This window comes from Lynx rufus, unplaced genomic scaffold (assembly GCF_022079265.1).
Source record: "Lynx rufus isolate CCGP_SWC_20201006 ecotype Redwood Valley unplaced genomic scaffold, mLynRuf1.p SCAF_15, whole genome shotgun sequence".
NCBI classification, from domain to species: domain Eukaryota; kingdom Metazoa; phylum Chordata; class Mammalia; order Carnivora; family Felidae; genus Lynx; species Lynx rufus.
Window position 1 is genome coordinate 54,464,214 of NW_025814829.1, and position 20,194 is coordinate 54,484,407.

General features: G+C 35.7%; 1 protein-coding gene across 2 annotated transcripts in view; it reads left to right on the plus strand.

The window, feature by feature from the left end:
* The window catches only part of FMN2 (formin 2), a 393,006-nt gene that overhangs the window by 315,583 nt on the left and 57,229 nt on the right, over positions 1-20,194 (plus strand). For both annotated transcript variants that reach the window (XM_047076425.1, XM_047076426.1), the window contains one exon: positions 5,292-5,343. In XM_047076425.1, coding sequence (XP_046932381.1) covers positions 5,292-5,343 — 52 coding nt within the window. The remainder of the gene's footprint in view (positions 1-5,291; positions 5,344-20,194) is intronic.

Genomic DNA, 20,194 nt, shown 5'->3' on the forward strand with positions numbered 1-20,194 from the left:
TGCAAAAGAGTCTGGAGCCAGACAAGTGACTACAGACACTAATCACTGGGTCAAAATAGTAACTTAGTAGGACAACAAACACCAGAAAATATTTGTGGAAGCAGAGATTTTGGGGAGGAAGTATTAATGCTGTTGGAGAAGAGATCACTGAATGCCAAAGTGCTCAAACAGAATCACTGAAACATTTTTTTTTAAGTAGTTTCATGTTTAGGGACATAGGAATGTCCATGCCAATGGTCTCTGGCAGAATTGGACCTGAAAGGTAATCTTATGCCCTAGCCTTAAAACAAATAAGTAGGGGGGAGGTGAAACTAACCAACTAAATAAATAAAGACTGCCTCCTAAAAAGTTCAGTGTTTCTTTTATTACATGGTTTTAACCACAAGCTTTGTCTGCCTCAAATTACAAATTTCTAGCTTTTGAGATTTGGGGGGCAAGGGGAAACCATCCCTACAAGAGTTGCAATAGTTTTATGAATATCTAATACCCAGTTTGCCCCTGAAGTGCACAGTTGATTGATCAGCTCATATAAGGTCCATTCGTTTCTACATGTTTCGATTTTAGGTCTGTGAGTTACTAATATTCTCTGGAGATTGTGTCAGTACAAACCACTTCTTATTTTGCCTTCCTTCTTAAACTACATTGTACTTTTTCTTCCTTCTAGTATCAGTACAGGATTGATTGTTTTATTTCACCATTCTGATTTTCTTCTCCCCACGTTAAACTCTGTTCCCAGTACATCCAGTCTCAGAACATTTTCTTGGCTGTGGAACCCAGACATCAAGATAGGAATGGTTACCCGTAGTATGTTAGAGTAAAACATGTATGCTTTAGAGGAATATTGCAAACTTTGAAAATATCTTATCTTTTGGATTTCTGTAGTTCTTCCCTAAATTTACAAAAGGTACTGTTTTCCCCCATACAGCGATTTTATTTACTACCGTACCTCCACAAAAAGGACTGAGAAACTGTTAGCCTCTGCTTATACTCTAAGTATTAGGAGCCTGTGAAAACAACAACACATACAAATTAAGTAGAAATAAAAAACAAGAAAAGATATTAAATATAGAGTTATTTTTTGTTTTTTGTAAAAGTGTTTGAGCCTCCTGTGATATGTCTTGGCCCATAACTTCTTTATATTGTTATAAGGAGGCACTCTTATTTTAGCAATATATAAGCCTCATTCTGAATCTGGGTTCTATGTAGAAGGATTAAGAAGATATCTGGTGCTCCTCCAATGGAGAAGTTTTTACATTTTGAAAGTAACATATCCCAGTCCTTTTTTTTTTTTTTATATAGTCACGGTAATGTGGAGAGGAAAAGAAAGACGGAAAAATTATTACCTATGCAGCAGGTGGTTTACGCATTATTTTATGCATAATAAGGAAATTATTACCCTGTTATAATGATAAAGAAAAGTTACTAAATCCATGTGATTAGTAAGGTTATTAAAATCTAACACAACTTAGTGGCTGGTATAGAATTCATGCATAGGTCTGCCTGATTCTGAATGTCATGTCCTAAACCGAAACACTGACCCCGATGAGATATGAAAATGAGTTTGAGTGGTAAGAACCTTGCCAAGGAACTGTAACTCTTTCATGCACCATGTGGGAGAGGCAGGTCCTAGGGATCTGAGGCCAAGGGTGCCCTGGGTTGGTGGTGTCCATTAGGAGTCACGCCAATTCCTCCATCAAAGGTGGTCAAGGCTTCCTGGCAATAGAGGTACAGGGAGCCTCAGGTGATTGGATGACAATACAAAGGTCACTCTAACCCAAGCCATGGACCTGTTTGCCTATTTTAATGCTTTTTTAAACTTTTCTGTAGTTACCATTATCATGAATGACTAGAAGGCCACCATTCTCATTTGACATATGAAAAAAAGAAATAAGCTATGTGCTATAAAGAATGGGAAAATTTGGGGTCCCTGAGTGGCTCAGTCGGTTGAGCATCTGACTTCGGCTCAGGTCATGATCTCACAGTTCATGAATTTGAGCCCCGGGTCAGGCTCTGTGCTGACAGCTCAGAACCTGGAGCCTGCTTCGAATTCTGTGTCTCCCTTTCTGTCTGCCCCTCCCAGATCATGCACGCTCTCTTTCACTCTCAAAACCAATTGTTTTTTAAAGTTAAAAACAAAGAATTGGAAACTCAGTCATCCTTTAAATAGAAAATTGGAACCTTTTATAACTCTTATCAAGAAAAATTTGCATACTTAATTGATAAAGGTTTATTGACACTATCTTGTAAATATATAGGAAACGTGCTAAAAGTAACACTGGCATTCAAAGCTAGTCACAAAGCCATCTGTGCCATTAGAAATGAACTAAAAACAGTATTTGTATTTTTGAAAATATAGCTCAGGGAATAAAATAATTAGCAATAAGATGTTGAAATGGTTTATAGAAAATAATCTTATTTGTATGTCACCTTCAGCTTTTACTAGAAAAGTTATTTATATAACACAGATGGCCACTGCCTGTCAGAAGCTTCTACTCAGATGGAAAAACACAGTCTTTAAGATTTCGGTCCCTGGATGGGACTAGCTTGAATACCTCCTACATGAATGGCAGTGTTATTCTTATTTTGTTGCTAAAAGATATCCTAATTTTCTCTAACTTAATTACATTTTATTTTACTTTGGTAGATTTCATACTCATTAACTAAAGAAACAGAATGCTGCGTGTGTCACTAAGTTAACATCGTAAGTGTGTTTCAAAGAATCACAACAGCAAAATGTTGATGGAGTGTTTATACAAGCAGCTTGTTGGAAAATGGTGTTTCGCTGTTCCCAGAAAACTGAATTACACCCCAACTTTTCAGAAAGTTTTTGTTTCTAAGATTGCCGTACAAAGGAAAATCTGTCTAGTTCACTGAATTGTTGACTCTACATCAAGAGTTGAAATGTGTACTCTAATGCACTTGCTTTGATCTCTCATTTGACTGTTTATCAAAGCTGATTACACTCTGAATACACAAATCCTCTTAGCTTCAAAATCATGTAAAGATAATGGATAATAGAGCATTTTTAAGTATTCTCCGCTCTTCCAATTTGGTTTTATGATTGTAATACAGCTATTAGGTTTGGGAGGAGGGTCTGTTTTTATGTTTAGTTCCCTTGGTAAGATCCAATCTTTTGCCACATTGAATTAGAGTGTGTTTTTTTTTTTTTTAAGCCAAACTTGCTCATGCAGTGAAGCAAGAACTGTTTTAGTACACATCAAAAGGAATCATTATGAACATATGAAACTCACTTCACTCTACTCACCACAATTTAGGGGCTTATACTTTTTGAAAAGCTGTAACTATGTGCTTTCTTTATCTTCATATAAGTTGAAACCTAATAAAATAGCTTTTGATGTATTCAATTAAAGATAATTATATATCACCTTTCAAATTTCAAGAGCTTAAAATCCAACATTTTCAAAGAACATTTATTTAGTCCCTGCTAATTATTGGAGGCACTATGTTAAATATTTTATATATGTCAACAGATTAATCTATTTGCCTAAGATTACGTAGCTAATTTTAATGGTAGAATCAGGAATAGAACACAGATCTCTCGCACTCATTCCAGCATGTTTTAAATTTCGTAAGAAGTTTACTTGATTCTTCTAACATAATCCAGAAATTTTCTTCCAACCTCACTCTTAATCTCTGTATTTTTTAAAAAAGGAAAAAAATATATATACATATGAGGGCAATTGGAAGAATGTCCTTTTTGAAAATGGCACGCATTGTGCTACTTTTTTGTTTTCCCTTATACTCTATATTGTTCTAGAATTGCTTCTTGAAGCACACCGTCTTTAAGCTAGGCAGCCCAGAGCAGATTTTATAAGACAATGTATTCATGTTGGAACCTTTTCAAAGTAAAATCATGGAGCATTTATTCTATTTTTTAATATGGCTAACAATTGACCTGCAAGTTCATGTAAACAATCTAAAGTACAAAAATGTAAAGGAGAAAACAATGCTCTCTGCTGCCAGGTCAAATGATCCCTGCTAAATTCGACAATCTTGGCCAAGAGTGGCAGCATGCCCCTGAATTATGGCTTTAAAGATACTGTACAGACCTTTGAACAAACACTATCTTGAGGTTGTAAAACATTAACCAGCCCAAGCTGGATTATTGTGTTTTAAGTAGTGATAGAGACACTTTGACAATTCTCAAGTGACCATGGGTTTGATTTCATGCACAGTTCCAATTTTTTTATAATCAACTCGCCCTCCTCCACTTTTCTCCTCATTTCTCCAGATGGTCACAAGTGTGACCCAAAAGACAACTTCTTTCACTAGTTCTAGGGTTTTTTTTTTTTTTAACTGATTTTTTTAACTTTTTGTCCGGTTGCTTAGTGATTTTCAAAGTGTGTGTGACAACCATTAGTGATGCATGAAATCAACTTAGTGGGTGACAACTACACCTTGAGACTACACTACACCACACTAAACTGCACTATTCTAGTAGAATAGTCTAAAAATGTTAGCATCACATGAAGAGTATGTTTTAAACTTTAGGTTCAGTGTGTGTGCACGTGCGTGTATGTAGAGTAATACATCATGCTTGCTGGTCGAAAAATGTAGAAGTCACTGCCACACATGTTTTACGTAATGAAGTTCCTATGTTTTTTCAAATAATTTCAAATAATGATATAATCACCTTCTCAAATTTGATCTTTGGGTTTGTCAGTCTACCATTTGTGTTTAGACAAAAATGCTAGCAAATAAATGAGTACACTATTGCCTCCCTACTTTCATTCGTAGAAAATATTAGTATCTCATCCTGTACTTCTGTAGAAATAATCTGTGTATCTGTTCATTTGCGGTCTGGTACGGAGAGCACTAGTCAAGAAGGTCACAACCATTTCTATTTAGTTTCTTGACTTGGTTTTTCTACCTTTGCTTGAGAGAATTATTTTCAAGTAATTATTGGCATTAAAATCCTAATTTAAACAAATTAATGTGACAAACACATTTAATGTGATTATGAAATTAGCCACTGTTTTGTTTTCTCAGGTTAATGTGACTGACTTAAAGAAATTAACTTAGAAAAAAGGGAATTACTTAGAATTTAAAAATTTTAATTTACATATATTTATGTGTTGATACATAGGTAAAGAAAATTAAATGTAATCTACTTAATCATATTAATAGATTTAAAATAAACTTTCAGGAATATATTAGAATTAACAATTAGTAATGAATTAAAATATATTTCATATTATTTGGATCATATTTTGCTTAAGATAGCGTAACTATCATTTATCTCATTTCTTTTTCTATTTTTGCATTTGCAGCTAAAATTGACCAAGAGGCAGAGGAGAATTCACTGACAGAGACTCATAAATGGTGAGAAATTACTTCCTTTGATATAAAAATTTCTTTTCAGAATAAGTTTATTAAATACTTAGTATGTTTTTATCTCAAGGAACCAATTATTAGCTCAGTTTTTATTTTCAAGCATAAGAGAAAAAGAAAGTAATAGTTTACCTGAATATGATTGAATTTCAGAATTTTATTTTTTGGACTCTAGTTTCTGTATGAATCTGTTAAGTATCAAATTATTGTGAATAGCTTAGCACTTTCTTTGAATGAGATTTAGGACTGTGGAAGTACAAGAGAAAGGAAGATAGCAGGAACCTGTTTCAAGAAAGAAGGTAAGAGTTGATTATAGGAAACTATTGAGTTTCCACGTTAAAAAGTAGAGCCTAAGTAGGAAGTTGGGAACTTCCTGTGCATAAACTTTTACTTTCAGAATGGAGATTTCAGAATCATGAGTGAGTAAGCATAGAAAAGTAGCTCACAAATATCTTCGCTTCTCTGCCTCAATTTTCCCCTTTTCTCTTTTCTCTCTGTATTAGTCAGTGTTTTCCAGAAAACAGACAGATGTGTGTGTGTGTGTGTGTGTGCGCGTGTGTGTGCAAATGTGTGTGCAGGGAGAGAGAGAGAGAGAGATTAAGGAATTGGCCCATAACAGAGTGGTAATTACTGGTAGTAGTTAATGTTATAACCTTGAGTCTGAGAGCATTTTGGACAGAATTCCAGAATATCTTCGTACTAGGGTAGCCACTTTTCTTAAGACCTTCGACTGATTGAATTAGGCCCATCCACATTATGGAGGATAACCTGCTTTCTCCAAGTCTACTGATTTAAATGTTAATCACATCCTTTTTTTTTTTTATTTTTTAGTGTTTGTTTATTTTTGAGGGAGAGAGAGAGCGAGCTCAGGAGAGGGGCAGGAGAGAGAGGGAGACAGAATCTGGAGCAGACTCTGAGCTGTCAGCACAGAGCCCAATGTGGGCCTCGAACTCACAAACCACGAGATCATGACCTGAGACAAAATCAGATGCTTAACCAACTGAGCCACCCAGGTGCCGCTAAATGTTATTCACATCTTAAAAGTACAGTGAAACCTTTGTTTGTGAACATAATTCATTCCAGAAACATGCTTGTAATCCAAAGCACTTGTATATCAAAACAAATTTCCCCATAAGAAATAATGGAAACTCAGATGATTCATTCCACAACCCAAAAATATTCATATAAAAATTAATAAATCTACCAATGACTACTTTGAAATTATCTGTCAATAATTACTTTGAATATAAAAGGACTAAACACTCTAATCAAAAGACATAGGGTGACAGAATGGTTCAAAAAGCAAGACCCATTTCAGACCTAAAGACAGATTGAAAATGAAGGGGTAAAAAAGTACTTATCATGCAAATAGAAGTGAAAAGAAAGCCAGGGTAGCAATACTTCTACTGGACAAAATAGACTTTAAAACAAAGACTGTAACAGGAGAGAAAAGAAGGACAATATGTAATAATAAAGGGGAAAATACAACAAGAAAATAATAACAATTGTAAATATGTATGCACCCAACATGATAGCACCCAAATAACATAAAGCAGCCAATGACAAACATAAAGGAAATAATTGATAGTAGTTCAATAATAGTAGAAGACATTAACACCCCAGTTACGACAATGGACAGATCACTCAAACAAAATCAATAAGGAAACAGTGGCTTTGAAAGACATCTTGGACCAACTGGATCTAACAGATATATTCAGAATATTCCATCCTAAAACTGCAGAATATACATTCTTTTCAAGTGCACGTGGAACATTCTCCAGAATAGATCACATATTAGGTCACAAAACAAGTCTCCACAAATTCAAAAACATTGAAGTCATAAATTGCATATTTTCTGACCGTAACAATATGAAAGTAGAAATGAACCACAAGAAAAAATCTGGAAAAACCACAAATACATGGAGGTTAAATAACATGCTACTAAACAATGAATGGGTCATCCAGGAAATAAAAGAAAAAAATTAAAAAGTACATGAAAACAAATGAAAATGAATACACAATGGGGCAAAAGCTGGTCTAAGAGGTAAGTTTAGAGCAATACATGCCCACTTCAAGAAGCAAGAAAAATATCAACCAACCTAATCTTACATCTAAAGGAGCTAAAAAAGAGCAAACAAAACCCAAACCAGTAGAAAGAAGGAAATAGTGGTGATTAGAGTAGAAATAAATTAAATAGAAAGTAAAACAACAACAACAACAACAATAGAACAGCTCAATGAAAGCAGGAGCTTGTTCTTTGAAAAGATAAAATTTATAAACCTTTAGCAGACTCATCAACAGAAACAGAAAGGGGGGGATTTGAAACAACAAAATCAGAAATTAAAGGAGAAATAATAACTGATACCATAGAAATACAAAGAATTGTAAGAGAGTATTACTGAAAATTATATGCCAACAAATTGGACAAACTAGAAGAAATGGGTAAATTCCAGAACCATATAAACTACCAAAACTGAAGCAGGAAGAAGTAGAAAATTTGAACAGACTAATTACCAGCAACAAAATTGAATCAATAATCAAAAAACTTTCAATGAACAAAAGTTCAGGACCGGATGGCTTCACAGGTGAATTCTACCAAACATCAACCAAACATTTAAAGGAGAGTTAATACCTATTCTTCTCAAACCGTTTCAAAAATTGAAGAGGAAGGAAAGCATCCAAGTTCATTCTATGAGGCCAGCATTACCCTTAGGCCAAAACTAGATAAAGACACAAGAAAAGAGAATTAGAGACCCATATGTGTGATGAACCTAGATGCAAAAGTCCTCAATAAAATTTTAACAAAAATAAAAGGATTGTTGAATCACCATAGTGTACAGAGAAACTAACATAACATTGTATACCAACTATACTGGAATTAAAAAAAAAAAAAGTCAAGTCCTTAAATTATGACAAACAGAAATTTCAGTTAGATGCACGGAAGAAAAACTGCCTAATGACCAAATTGTTAGTCAAAGAGCCATCTTTTATAATTAAACAATTCTGAAACTCGAAAATAAAAATAATCATATGAAACATTTCTCAAAGAAATAAATAAAGATTTTTGTAGCAGTCTTACGTGACCAGGTCAGCAATTAATAGTAATTCTATTCAGGAAGGCAGTGTAACCCGGGCCTGATGACCTTGGAGACCAAATCCTGCCTTTCATGTGTTAGCTCTGTGATTTCAGGCCAATACTATAACCCCAGGATAACAGTACCCACTCCGTAGGTGAGAATTTAGTTAATATTTGCCAGATGCTAAGATTTTAGCCAATGGTCAGATGTCAATTGCTATATTGTATTCACATTATTATCTTAATTAGAGATTAGAAAAAGTTTGGTGGTAGTAATAGAAACAGACAGATTTCAGACTTAGGCCATATATTTATTTGTTTGATTCACTGTCTCCATTGGATCAGACACTGGGCAGCTTCGCATGGTCAGGGAACAAGATTTTGGTATCACGTGTATCTGCACTTGCTCCATCCTTCTGCCACCGTGACTTCAAGGATTTACCATAACTTTTCATCTTTGTCCTTACCTGAAATAAGAGAAATAATATGTAGATAAGTGGGTAAGTGGGTGGAGATATTTCAAAATAATTAAATGAGTTATGTATAGAGCCCCTGCCTCATGTAGATTTTTAAAAAATTTTTTTAATGTCTATTTATTTTTGAGAGAGGGAGAGACAGAGCGTGAACAGGAGAGGAGTAGAGAGATAGGGAGACCGAATCAGAAGCAGGCCCCAGGTTTCGAGCTCTCAGCACAGAGCCCGACACGGGGCTTGAACTCACAAGCCGTGAGATCATGAACTGAGCCAAAGTCGGACGCTTAACCGACTGAGCCACCCAGGTGCCCCTGATACAGATTTTTTAAATCCTCTTGTATTTAACAAAATTCTTGAGCTTAGGAGACTGACTTCTAGAATGAACTCTCTTCCCAACAAACAAACATTTAGCTGGAGAAAATTATGTAAAACAATCATTTGGCATTATTAGGAAATGTTCTCAGGGCACCCGGCAAATGGAGAATCATTCATTCGAAACAGTCTACTGGATCTGTGACATTTGAGCCACACATCAATTATATCTTATGGAAACTACTCTCGAAGCTCTAACCCAGGCAGGTGCCCTCTGTCTCGCTCCCACTCTGTTATTTCACCCTTTATCAGCAGACTGCCAGCACTACTCATCCCACCAGCTGCAGCTTACTACAGAAGTTCTATCCTAGACTATGGTGTCGAGACAAGGGGGCTCCCTTCCTCAACCCAGGCCCCTTTTGCAGGGTATAAGCTCTCCCCCAGAAGTGGCAGATTAAGAATATTTGGCCCCCAATTTTTTCTCCCAGCTTATTATTAGGGTAAGGGTTCTACATACACCAAGAAGTGCAAGCCAAGGAGACTAGGGGCTATCCAGTTCCTGCTTGTAGAGCAAAAGTCTCACTTTGGGACAAGTGGGCCACTGCCCCACCTCTAGTTTCAGCTCTTGTGAAGAGACACGGACATCCTACCCAGAGGTCTGCAGGTCTCTCTGAGAGGACTTACCTTTTTTTGGAACAGAGGAGAATTCCATGCCTAAATGTTTGTTGAAAACAATGGAGGTCTTAGTGTAAAGCAGTTAAGAGGGCAGTCACAGCTCCAGGATTCAAGGAGCAAAATGGTCAAGCAATCAGAAGTTTCACAGAAAGAACCAGAGAAGAAGTATTCTTCCGGGATCACAGTCTACCCTAGGGTTTGGGAAGGCTGTGCATAAGTTTACTAGGCTGCACTTACTCATGAGCCATCAGACCAGGATGTGGAGCAGACTTGGAAACATTCCCCAGGATGCATACAGATCCATCAGCAAATGATAGAAGCCTGCCTGGCGCTAAGAGCTTCAGCACAATCTCTGACCAGTCCTTTGCTGAACAATAGCTATTCTAACCCAGGGGCAGCTTTTAGGATGCTATGTTTAAAATAAAATCACACATATGCCTGGCAATCTGGAAGAACACCAGCCTCAGCTGAGCTCACTGCTTTTCCTAGAACTGTGTATGTGAGTAGGCAGAAGCATTTCTTCCCGATGTGATGAAGGGGTTTCAATTAAGCCAAGCTGGCTGGCTCCTCTCCCACAGCTGAGGGAATGGTGGATTTGACCCAGATTCTGGAGTCTTGGGTCTCCTTCCCAGCTATGAGGCCTTGACCATTTTGTAAACCACCCCATTCCCACCTCTGGCAGTAATCACCAAATGCTCTTTCTACCAGTGTAAACTTCTTGGGAACCCAAGGCCTCAGGTGTTTACAGTTTCTCTTTGTGCTTGAGTTGGCCAGAAACCCCTCCATCTAACCCACCCCCACTTCACACACACACACACACACACACACACACACACACACACACACTTTAAGGTGAAATGCCAACTCTTCTCACTCTCTGCTCTCTGTGAGTTGCCTCAGCAAGGCCCCTAGAGGAGAGCCACAAATGTGTATTTGGACAGATAGCTTCTCAGTCTCCCATTTCTCCCATTACCCCTTTATTTTCTGTTTATTATAGGTTATTATTATGTTCTATGTGTCATATTATTAAGCCGGATGTAATCCATTTTGGAGGTAAGATGATATGTAAACACACTGATCCTACTTGGTCTACATATTTAAATCCCAGCAAAGCTGAACTTCTTCATTTTCCTGAACTCGAGGCAGCAAAGACACAGGTTGTACGAATATGTTGAACGCATCTTAAAGGAATTTTCTTGTGAGGGTCCTGTTTTTATCTCAGTGTTGCTGTAACAACTCAAGACGTTTGAGTTTTACTTTGTACCCTATCATAAGCGGCCCAGTGACAAATGTATGTGCTTTCCTTTTTAGAACTAGTTGAGAGTCATTTACAGGTAATTGTGACAGCTGGGTCACACTATAAATGTGTCACAGAACATAGCGTGATGGAACCCTTCTGTTTCGCAAAGTTTTTGAGGTAATTTAGCATTCCATGCTCTCCCCACAGTTGCTATGAAAGAAGGCAAGCCAGTTCGGTGGGCAGGGCCCGGACAGCTCTACCTTAGAATTGCAATTGGAAAAACCACAGAGTGGTTGGGGCTTAGCTTCCTTGTTTGTAAAAGGCGTATAACCTCATCCTTTCTCCTATCTTCCAAGGCTGTAGGAACAGAATACCTTGCTTGTATTTTGCAGTGTAAAAAATTTCCTCAAATGAGGCAAGTAAAGAGGCCTTTACTAGAAAAGTATATTCATGAAAATGTTTTAAATTACACAAACTCAAGTTATCAGCATGCTTTGAAAGGAATTATATACTAATTCATCTCTATATTTGAGTGCTTACAAAGAAAAAAAAGTCTTGGCTTTTAGTTTAAAGTGGATAAGTGAACTTTTATCAAGATACTAATTAGAACTTTTTTCTACAGTGGAATATTATGGATTTTTTAGGTCATTTTATGATTTCCTAACTAAATAAAAATATTCAAAAGAAACAATGGTTATATATTTTTGAAGAAAATCAGATTTTTTTTTCATGTTCCATTTGCTAGCGTGATAGTTTTATATGCTAATTTTGTCTGTTTGCCACACATTTTTACTATTAATCTGAGAAGTGGGACTTTATGTTCCGATTTCACATGAACACAAATGTATAGTTTTTGGATAGTGAATAGTTTAACTGAACTCTTCAGTTCTCCCAGAAAGTGAGACAACTGAGCAGATGATCTTGAACCTTACCCAAAACCCAAATACAAATCGGATGAACATATTCTCATCTTCAGATGATTTCCCTGGGCAAGCCAAGCTATCGTATTGTATTACAAGATGGATTTCAGCAGACTCTTGTTAAGGTTGCTTGCATACACACAGTATGTGTTTATTTCAGCTTCTGCTTTTATTTTATTTTTAATTAACATAAGTGGCTTTCTTTAATTGTGGAAAAAATATCACCAGACCAAATATGTTGTTTTTATTTTCCCACAGAATTACTCAGTGTCTGTCTCAGCTCATTAGCAGGGAATGTAGAGATTCTGAATTTGTCTAATAAGTAGCCATCCCTTCATATTTCTATTTAAAGAATAATGAGAGTCGGAATTATAAAATTGGCTTCTGATACTCAGAGATACTTATTTTTAAATTGTGGCTAACTTCAAATTTTTCTTAGATTTCTTCTATTAATTCCACTGGTAAAATACGTATTTTGTGGTGAAACTGGCTTTTGAAAGAGAAAAAGAGCAGATTTTTGAAGCAGTTTGTTTCAGCTATCAGTTCCTTTAGTTTCACTAAATTTATTATTCTGGCATCAATAAGCAGATGGAAATGACTAAAATGAAAATCTGAATTATAACTATTACATTAGATAATTAATCTTTGTCAGTTAATTCACACGATGTTCTAGATAAAGGAAATCGAGCTGAGAAAGGTATAATTAACTTGTGGCACCTTTTATGAATAATGGAAAACTAAGTAATTTGTTTGCACCATTTCTTCATTTTAAAAGAACTATTTCATTATTCCAGGAAGTTCGTGATTTTTCTTACATTCATTTCAAGATGTTTGTCTTTTCCAACAGGACATATATCCTACTGAAATTTTTTGTAAAGCTCTGTTTTCAAAATTGTTTCAGAATGAAAGTCTCCCTCCCTACCCCCATGAGCTAAAGACAAGAGAAAGAGTAGAATGTAGCTAATCTTATCATAAGTGAGGCAACGGTAAATTTGTGAAGTAGAGAAGCAATGATTACAATCATACTTACAGAATTAGTAAATTAATGTGCTTTATTTGGTATTATGATGTGACGAAGAATGATTGTATAGTTTTAACACACACTTAATGTACCTCATACTACCAATCTTTTTTTTTTAACTTTTAAATAGAATACCCTAGTTCTCCTCCATCCCCCATTATATATAAACAAAAACAAAGGAAATTGCAAACAACCAGTGATAAAAGGTGAGAAACAGTAGGGGAAGAAAGCACATTTGTGAAAGAATTTAAAATCACATGTTTAAAAAAATAAATACTATTTCTGCGGGTAATATTGCTTGAGTGGTATTTTACCAAAGCCAAGATTGCATAACAAATGAGTTGAAATGGAAAATTAATCTTTCGTGCAAAATAAAGACAAAATGAAGGAAAGAAAGAAAAGGAATGTTGGTTCCAGTTGCTTCATATAGTATGTAACTGTTCATTTGTCATGGGAGAGAAAATATTTAATCAGTCCTGAAATGATGCACACACACTTTATCATGTTTAGTGACTTTTAGAGTGTCAGTTTGTAAAGTGTTTATCCAAGGAATGGACTTCTGGCACATGGATAAAATGAAAAGTGAAATGTTTAGTTCATAATAGGCATATTTTCCAGAATCTTTCTGAGTAACTATCCGGAGATGAATAGAAAGACTACAGGTCTGTGTTTATCTGGCTTAGACCAGGCTGGCTCCAGCCTGGTGTTAAAACTGAAGTGACACGGAATGTCTTTGCAAAAACCCCCAAACAATTACATCATTCTCTTGACAATATTGATAAAGTAAAACAAAGTTGGAGTTTGTTATTTTCCGATTTGAACTTCTCAGTTAACTGCTTCAAATCCTGCCAGAAAGTTTACCATTAGGAGGCCCCTAGGAGGAAGATTCCTAGGATCAGTGGTAACAAGCTGTGTTCCATACCCTTCACTTTCAGGTCAGGTGGCAAAGTTTAGGTATGGCACTTTTCCTTGTACAAAGGGATTTTCTTCTGTGGCTGCATTCTTTAAATGTTTATAAAATCCACTGATTTTCAATAATGCGGGAGCCTGTGACACCTGGTACAGATTTGCTGACCTTTGTCACTTATAAAAAATATTCTGAGGTATTAGTCTCTCCTGAAGGTTTTTGTGAGCTTTTGTGTGTTCTGAATAGAAGGATTTTAGGAACTTCTCCCTCAGAGTTTGTTATGTTTCTTTTCAACTTTGGTTGCTAATTGTGAAGGGAAAAAAATACGTCACAGAATTACTGCCCTTTTGTAGAGTTTTGTTTTCAAAATAGAAACTCTTCCGTGTTGTGTAGAGTTGAAAAGATCTTCTCTATTCCAATGTTCAAAAATACGTTTGGGCCTTGTATAGACTAAAGTTTTTCCAGGAGCTACATTCTCTAACTTGATAGAAGTTAAAACTCCTAAAGTTTTATCCTCTCTAACCAAGAAGAAGACTAATGAAATCACCACAGTACCATTGGGGATTGGGATGGCTATGTTCTTACAGGAGGTGGGAAGGGCAAAGACAATTCAAGAAAGACGGGATATGCTATTTTGACAACTGTTTTATATTTATATTTTAGAAAATTAAAATTAGAAATGGTAGTAGTTAATTTAAGTTAGCAGCTGTATTTAACAGTAGTATCATGACGAAAATCCACTGGGGCTGAGAAACTATGTTTCTACGACAGCAGCTTCCAGAAAAAACAGTCGGCAAAAATGAATCTAAAATCACTTTCAGGGGGAGGAACAGATTTTCTGAGTAGAACGAACTAAGAAAAAATGGAAGCATTCTAGGTGACTTCATATATATACACATTTCATAAGGCAACTTAAATCTGCTTTAAAAGATAGTCATTAGAGGGCTCACTTCATTACCTGTTAGAGAACTACCTTAAATTGTTAACACCGCCAAAGGGATGTCCCTAAGAGGCCTGGAGTCCAAGGTAAAGGTAAGCAACCTCAGAAAGGGTGGGAATGAGACAGGTATAAGTGCAGGTTCCCATCCCTGGCCATGTGCGTAGTAGAGTGGTTAATAAATCCAGGTTTACTCCCACCTCCCCCCCCCCCCAGCTTTTTAAAGTTGTCTAATTTAGGCAAACTTATTAAAACTTTCTGTAGCTCTGTTTCCTCATTTCTAAAATGAGAATAATAGAACAGTGCCTAGCACGGAATAAGCATGAGATAATTACTTGATATTATTGTTACTTCACGACGTTTATCTTAGTGACCTGCTAATAGTGGCTCAAGTTTGAATTTTCTCTACAGTGATTATTGCAAATTCTCAAAAGGGTGAACCTGATTGACTCCTAGACACGTTGGCATGGGGGGCCCCAGCATGGGCTATGGATGAAGCAAGTTTTCTAAAGTTAATAACCAGCAATATATGGGGGTACCTGGGTGGCTCAGTCGGTTAAGCATCTGACTTAGGCTCAGGTCATGATTTCGCAGTTCATGGGTTCAAGCCCCGTGTCGGGGTCTGTGCTGACTGCTTAGAACATGGAACCTGCTTCAGATTTTGTGTCTCCCTCTTGCCCCTCCCCCACTCACACTCTGTCTCTCTCTCTCTCAAGAATAAATAAATATTAAAATTAAAAAATAACCAGCAATATATGAAAATGAAGGTTGAAAAGAGATAATTTGGTGAATAGTGAATGAGCTTTTATAAATTGATTTCTTTTATGTGTGTGAGAACTTCTACATTATAAAACATATCATCTTATTTTTTATTGCCTACTGTTGCTTGTATCAGATATGGATAAACTTACGTGAAAAAGAGAATTAAGATTTCTTTGACTAGTGCGCTCCCCATTTGTTCTGAAATGCAACAGTTGCAGACTGAGGCCAGTAGAAATCACAGCAGCGTTTACCTTGGGGATTTTTAATCTGAGGTGGAGGAGGGACATAAGTGTATATACGTTCTGGCCCCACTGAACATATATGTTTGCAGAGAGTGTCAAGGAGGAAGATAACAACTACCTCTAGACCCATGGCAAGCTCATTAGTCTTTCTGATCTTGGTTTTCTTCATTTATTATGATAAGTAATTGTGATCCTATAAATATTGTATTTAACACAGTAGCTAAACATGCAGTATGTGTACAATAAACACAGCTTTTTCCCAAAGAGTACATGCATTTTTCTACTTTTCAAACAGCAGTTTCTTTTAATGGTCCACAGTTTTCCACAGTTCCTTCCTTCCCCAAATAATATCAACTTATCTGGGTGAGAGCACAAGGTCACACTCCTACTCCTGGTCACACAGTCTCCTAAACAGAAACATTAGCATATTTGCAATGAAAATATATTTTAATCCCTCTGGTAATACTGTGGTATGGAAATTAGCATCTATACCCATTTCTGAAAGAGTAAGATTATTATTGGCACATAAAACCCTAGATTAGCATGAACAGATGTAGGTTTTGCATTCTACTTCTGGAAAGTTGCCAAACCTGACTGTATATTATTTAGCCCACTAAAACAGTTCCCAAAGTAACTGGGGATTATTTTTAAATGTTATGAAAATATATCCTTACAAAATAATTCATAAAGTCTTTTTTATTTGTTTTTGTTTGTAGTTTTTACATTGTTTAGCAATAACATCATGAGTCTTTCTGGGAAGAAATTCATGAATTGATCAAAATTCTTTGATTTGAGGATATTGAAATCAAGTTAAAGAAAATGAGAATAAGTGACATGGTTTTCAAGATTAATTTTAAACATGCATGAGAAACTAGACCAGAAGATTCTTGACTTTGAGTTAGTCACAGTAAAGAATCCACCAGGAAGAGCATGTAGGATGAAAAAAGGTGATAAATGATCAGAAAATAATTTTAATAAATAGAAAAAAGGAGAAAACCAGAAGCTGGAGATGGTAAAGACATTGCAAACACTATTATTGCATTTTTAAATTTTATTCTAGGGTGTTGTGAGTATCTAATAGAGTATCATACCCATATTACTTTTTTTTATGACCTGAAATATGGACATCACTCTTTTAAAGTTGATTTTAATTTCAAGCACTCAATGACAGTTCAAAGCATGGCTCCATATTGGTAATAGAGATACTTTGTAGTCGGTTATTTAGAGAACGTAAAATATTGGCCCATTAAAAATAAGAACCAGAAAATCATTGTTTCTAACATTTCAAGTGTGAATCACATTTCTGGTTTAAACAAAAGAAAAAAAGATCAAAACCCCTTTGTACCTTCAAGTCCACACTCTAAAACTGGGCTGCTCTTGCTTCTGGAATCTCTCAGATTCTCCAGTCATGTCTCGGGAAACAGAACCTTGTAGGTTGACATATTTTCAAAATCTGTGTTAGGAACCTTTTAATTTTCTATTCTTACTTACAAACATATAATGTAGATTTCATTTTTTTTTTTCAGAACTCATGCAGCTTATCTTTCTTTTTCCCTTTAGTTATATCCCATATGTTCCTGATTAGATAGGAATAAATTAAGATAATATTCCAAACTTCTCAACTGTATGTGAAATATGTGTGTTGTCACCTCTGCTATTTTAAGTGGCTAAATCATGTTCTCAGATATGGGCTTACAACATTTCAACCTCATTTTAAAAGCAACCTCTATAGTTTGGATATATATTTGCATGGGACATTTTACATTTCCATACTGATGAAAGGCTTTTCATACACAGGGACTATAGGAAATGTGAGGTTCTGTTTTAATGGGTTATGAGACTTAAATTCCTAATATAAATACTTGCGGGCAGGGGAGCATCCCTTCCCTGTCCTTCCCAGTAACTTGTACAAACACAGTTATTCAACATTGTAATAGCTGTGTAAACCCCATGAATTATCTTGCATTATAGGATTTAATAAAAAGTGCCCAGACAATAAGGAAGACAAGTAGCAAGAGGCTAAATAGTGATAAATGTCTTTATTGGTTTGCTAAACCTGCAGTTGTTAAATATTATATTGATTTAAGACACTTGCATCCCCCCCCCATAATCTGGTATGTAGTTCAAGATCAGAATGTACTAGCAGTATGCAGAAATGCATACCTAAGTAATTTTTATGCTAATTTTTAAAGGAGTGACTACCTACTCTATTACTATTTTGACCACAAATTTAAAAAAACTAATTTTTAAGAAAGCTAAAGGTCAGAACTCAGAACTTTATAGTTTATTTTAAGTACAATGTTTAGCATTTGATGCAGAATAAATTTAGTGATATTAATTATAATATTTAAAAGACAGTGAGTGAAGGATGAGATATCCTGCCTCCCCAGTAATGGTATATAATTTAGGGAAAAAAGAGAAAGTCTGCAGCTAGCTGATATGCAATATATAAGATACTGACATTTAAAAAATAATTATTTCTCAATTCCATTCTTAAAAAGATATTCTTAGGTCCCAGCTTAGAAGGAAAATACTACCGTCAACGTTTTTTTGTTTGCCATTTTTTACTGGGTAAATTTAACAACCTGAAAAATTGACAGTCAATGACAGAGCAGCAAAATGAAGACATTATGAAATAATGAAACAAGGTCTTAGAATTCAGATGGGAAATTAACCTTAGGATAATGAGGTTTTGCTGGAAGTAGATACAGATTTCTAAAATTCTGCCTCAGGTCATCCACCAAATAAACTGCAAAAGGATTAAGTAAATAAACACTAAAATTGAAACTTTAATGAGAAGAAAATATTTGGAAATATTTATAGGGTTTAGAATGGGGAAAAGTTTGTAAGCATCATACCCTCAGAATATCAATGTTTATTTTTGTTACTTATTTCTAAGTGAATCATTGTTTGTTGGTGTTCTACTAAGTAACAAATTACAGAGGATACATAGTAGTCAAGTTAGTTTAGGAAAGTGTTTCCAGCTTATTGTTGTCCTCCTATTTTTCCAAGAATATACTTCCTCTCTAGTTCATTTCACTTTTTTGTTAACTTTTATTTCTTTTTGTTATAAGTGTAGACATAGTTGAAAAAGTCAATTAGTACCACAAGGCTTATAACAAAAAACAGCAGCCTCTACCCTGCCCTCCCCTATTCCCTCTTACATTTCTCTTAGCTGTTTCCTCTGATATTTTCTGCCATATTTCTCAATCATATCCTGTATTGCTATGTCATTTTTCATTAAGTTAGCCATTATCTACTAACTTACAATAATGGTAGATGAGCTTTTACTTCACTCTTATCCCCATCCCATTTTTTTTATTCATCTAACCTGCATATTGCAAATTTTAGTTGAATTTTAGTGTTTGCTTAATATCACGATTTCAGTATTATTTACTGCACTATCAGATTGTGTGGTATGGTTGTTTCTTACATGGTTTTAATTTTTTTTCTTGAAGCTTAGAATTTTTTTCATTTGCTTAGTTTTCTCTGAGCTTATTTTTAATTATTCTCAAATACTCAACCATATGTCCAAAGCCCCTCCCAACACTGTTTTCCACATGGTCAAACATGTCTAACAATCCATGTCATTTATTTTTATTTTCCTCCTTGAGCTCTTCATCCTCTTGATGCACTCTGTGTGGGTTTCTTTGAGGCTGTTGCTCAGATATCATCCTGAGTTGGCCGTCAGCTACTCTCCTTTGTTGGATAGCTCTCTCTTAGACTTTGTGTTTTTCTTTCTTTTGGGTACCCACCTCCCTTTTTGGAAGAGGGAGTACATCCTACAGTACATACTTTTAGAACAGTTGTCTACAGGATGATGTTTTCAGACATGCAATTTCTCAAAAATGTATTCTTTCCTCACTCTTAATTGATACTTTATCTAGACGTAGAATCCTAACTTGAAAAGCATTTTCTCTTAGAAACTCGAAGTCGTAATTTCTTTCTCTTCTACATTTCAGAAGTCTTATATATATTCTTATCTGCAGGCAATCCTTTTGTGTTTGATCTGTTGTTTTTCTCACAGGAACACTTAGGGTTCTCTCTGTTGTGGTGTGAAAGTACACATCTTGGGCCCTTGCATGTGCCTTTTTTACTCTGCTGGAAAGTTGGTGAGTTTTTTTCTATTTGTTGTGTCATCTGCTGTTCTGGGGTTGGTCTAGAAGGATCCTCACATTTCTGATGGGGGGGACTAAGATGGCGTTTCTAAACTGAGACGGGGATAGAATGAAAAGCTTGAGGTGTGTATAAGTCAACCAGTAGAAATGACAAGCATG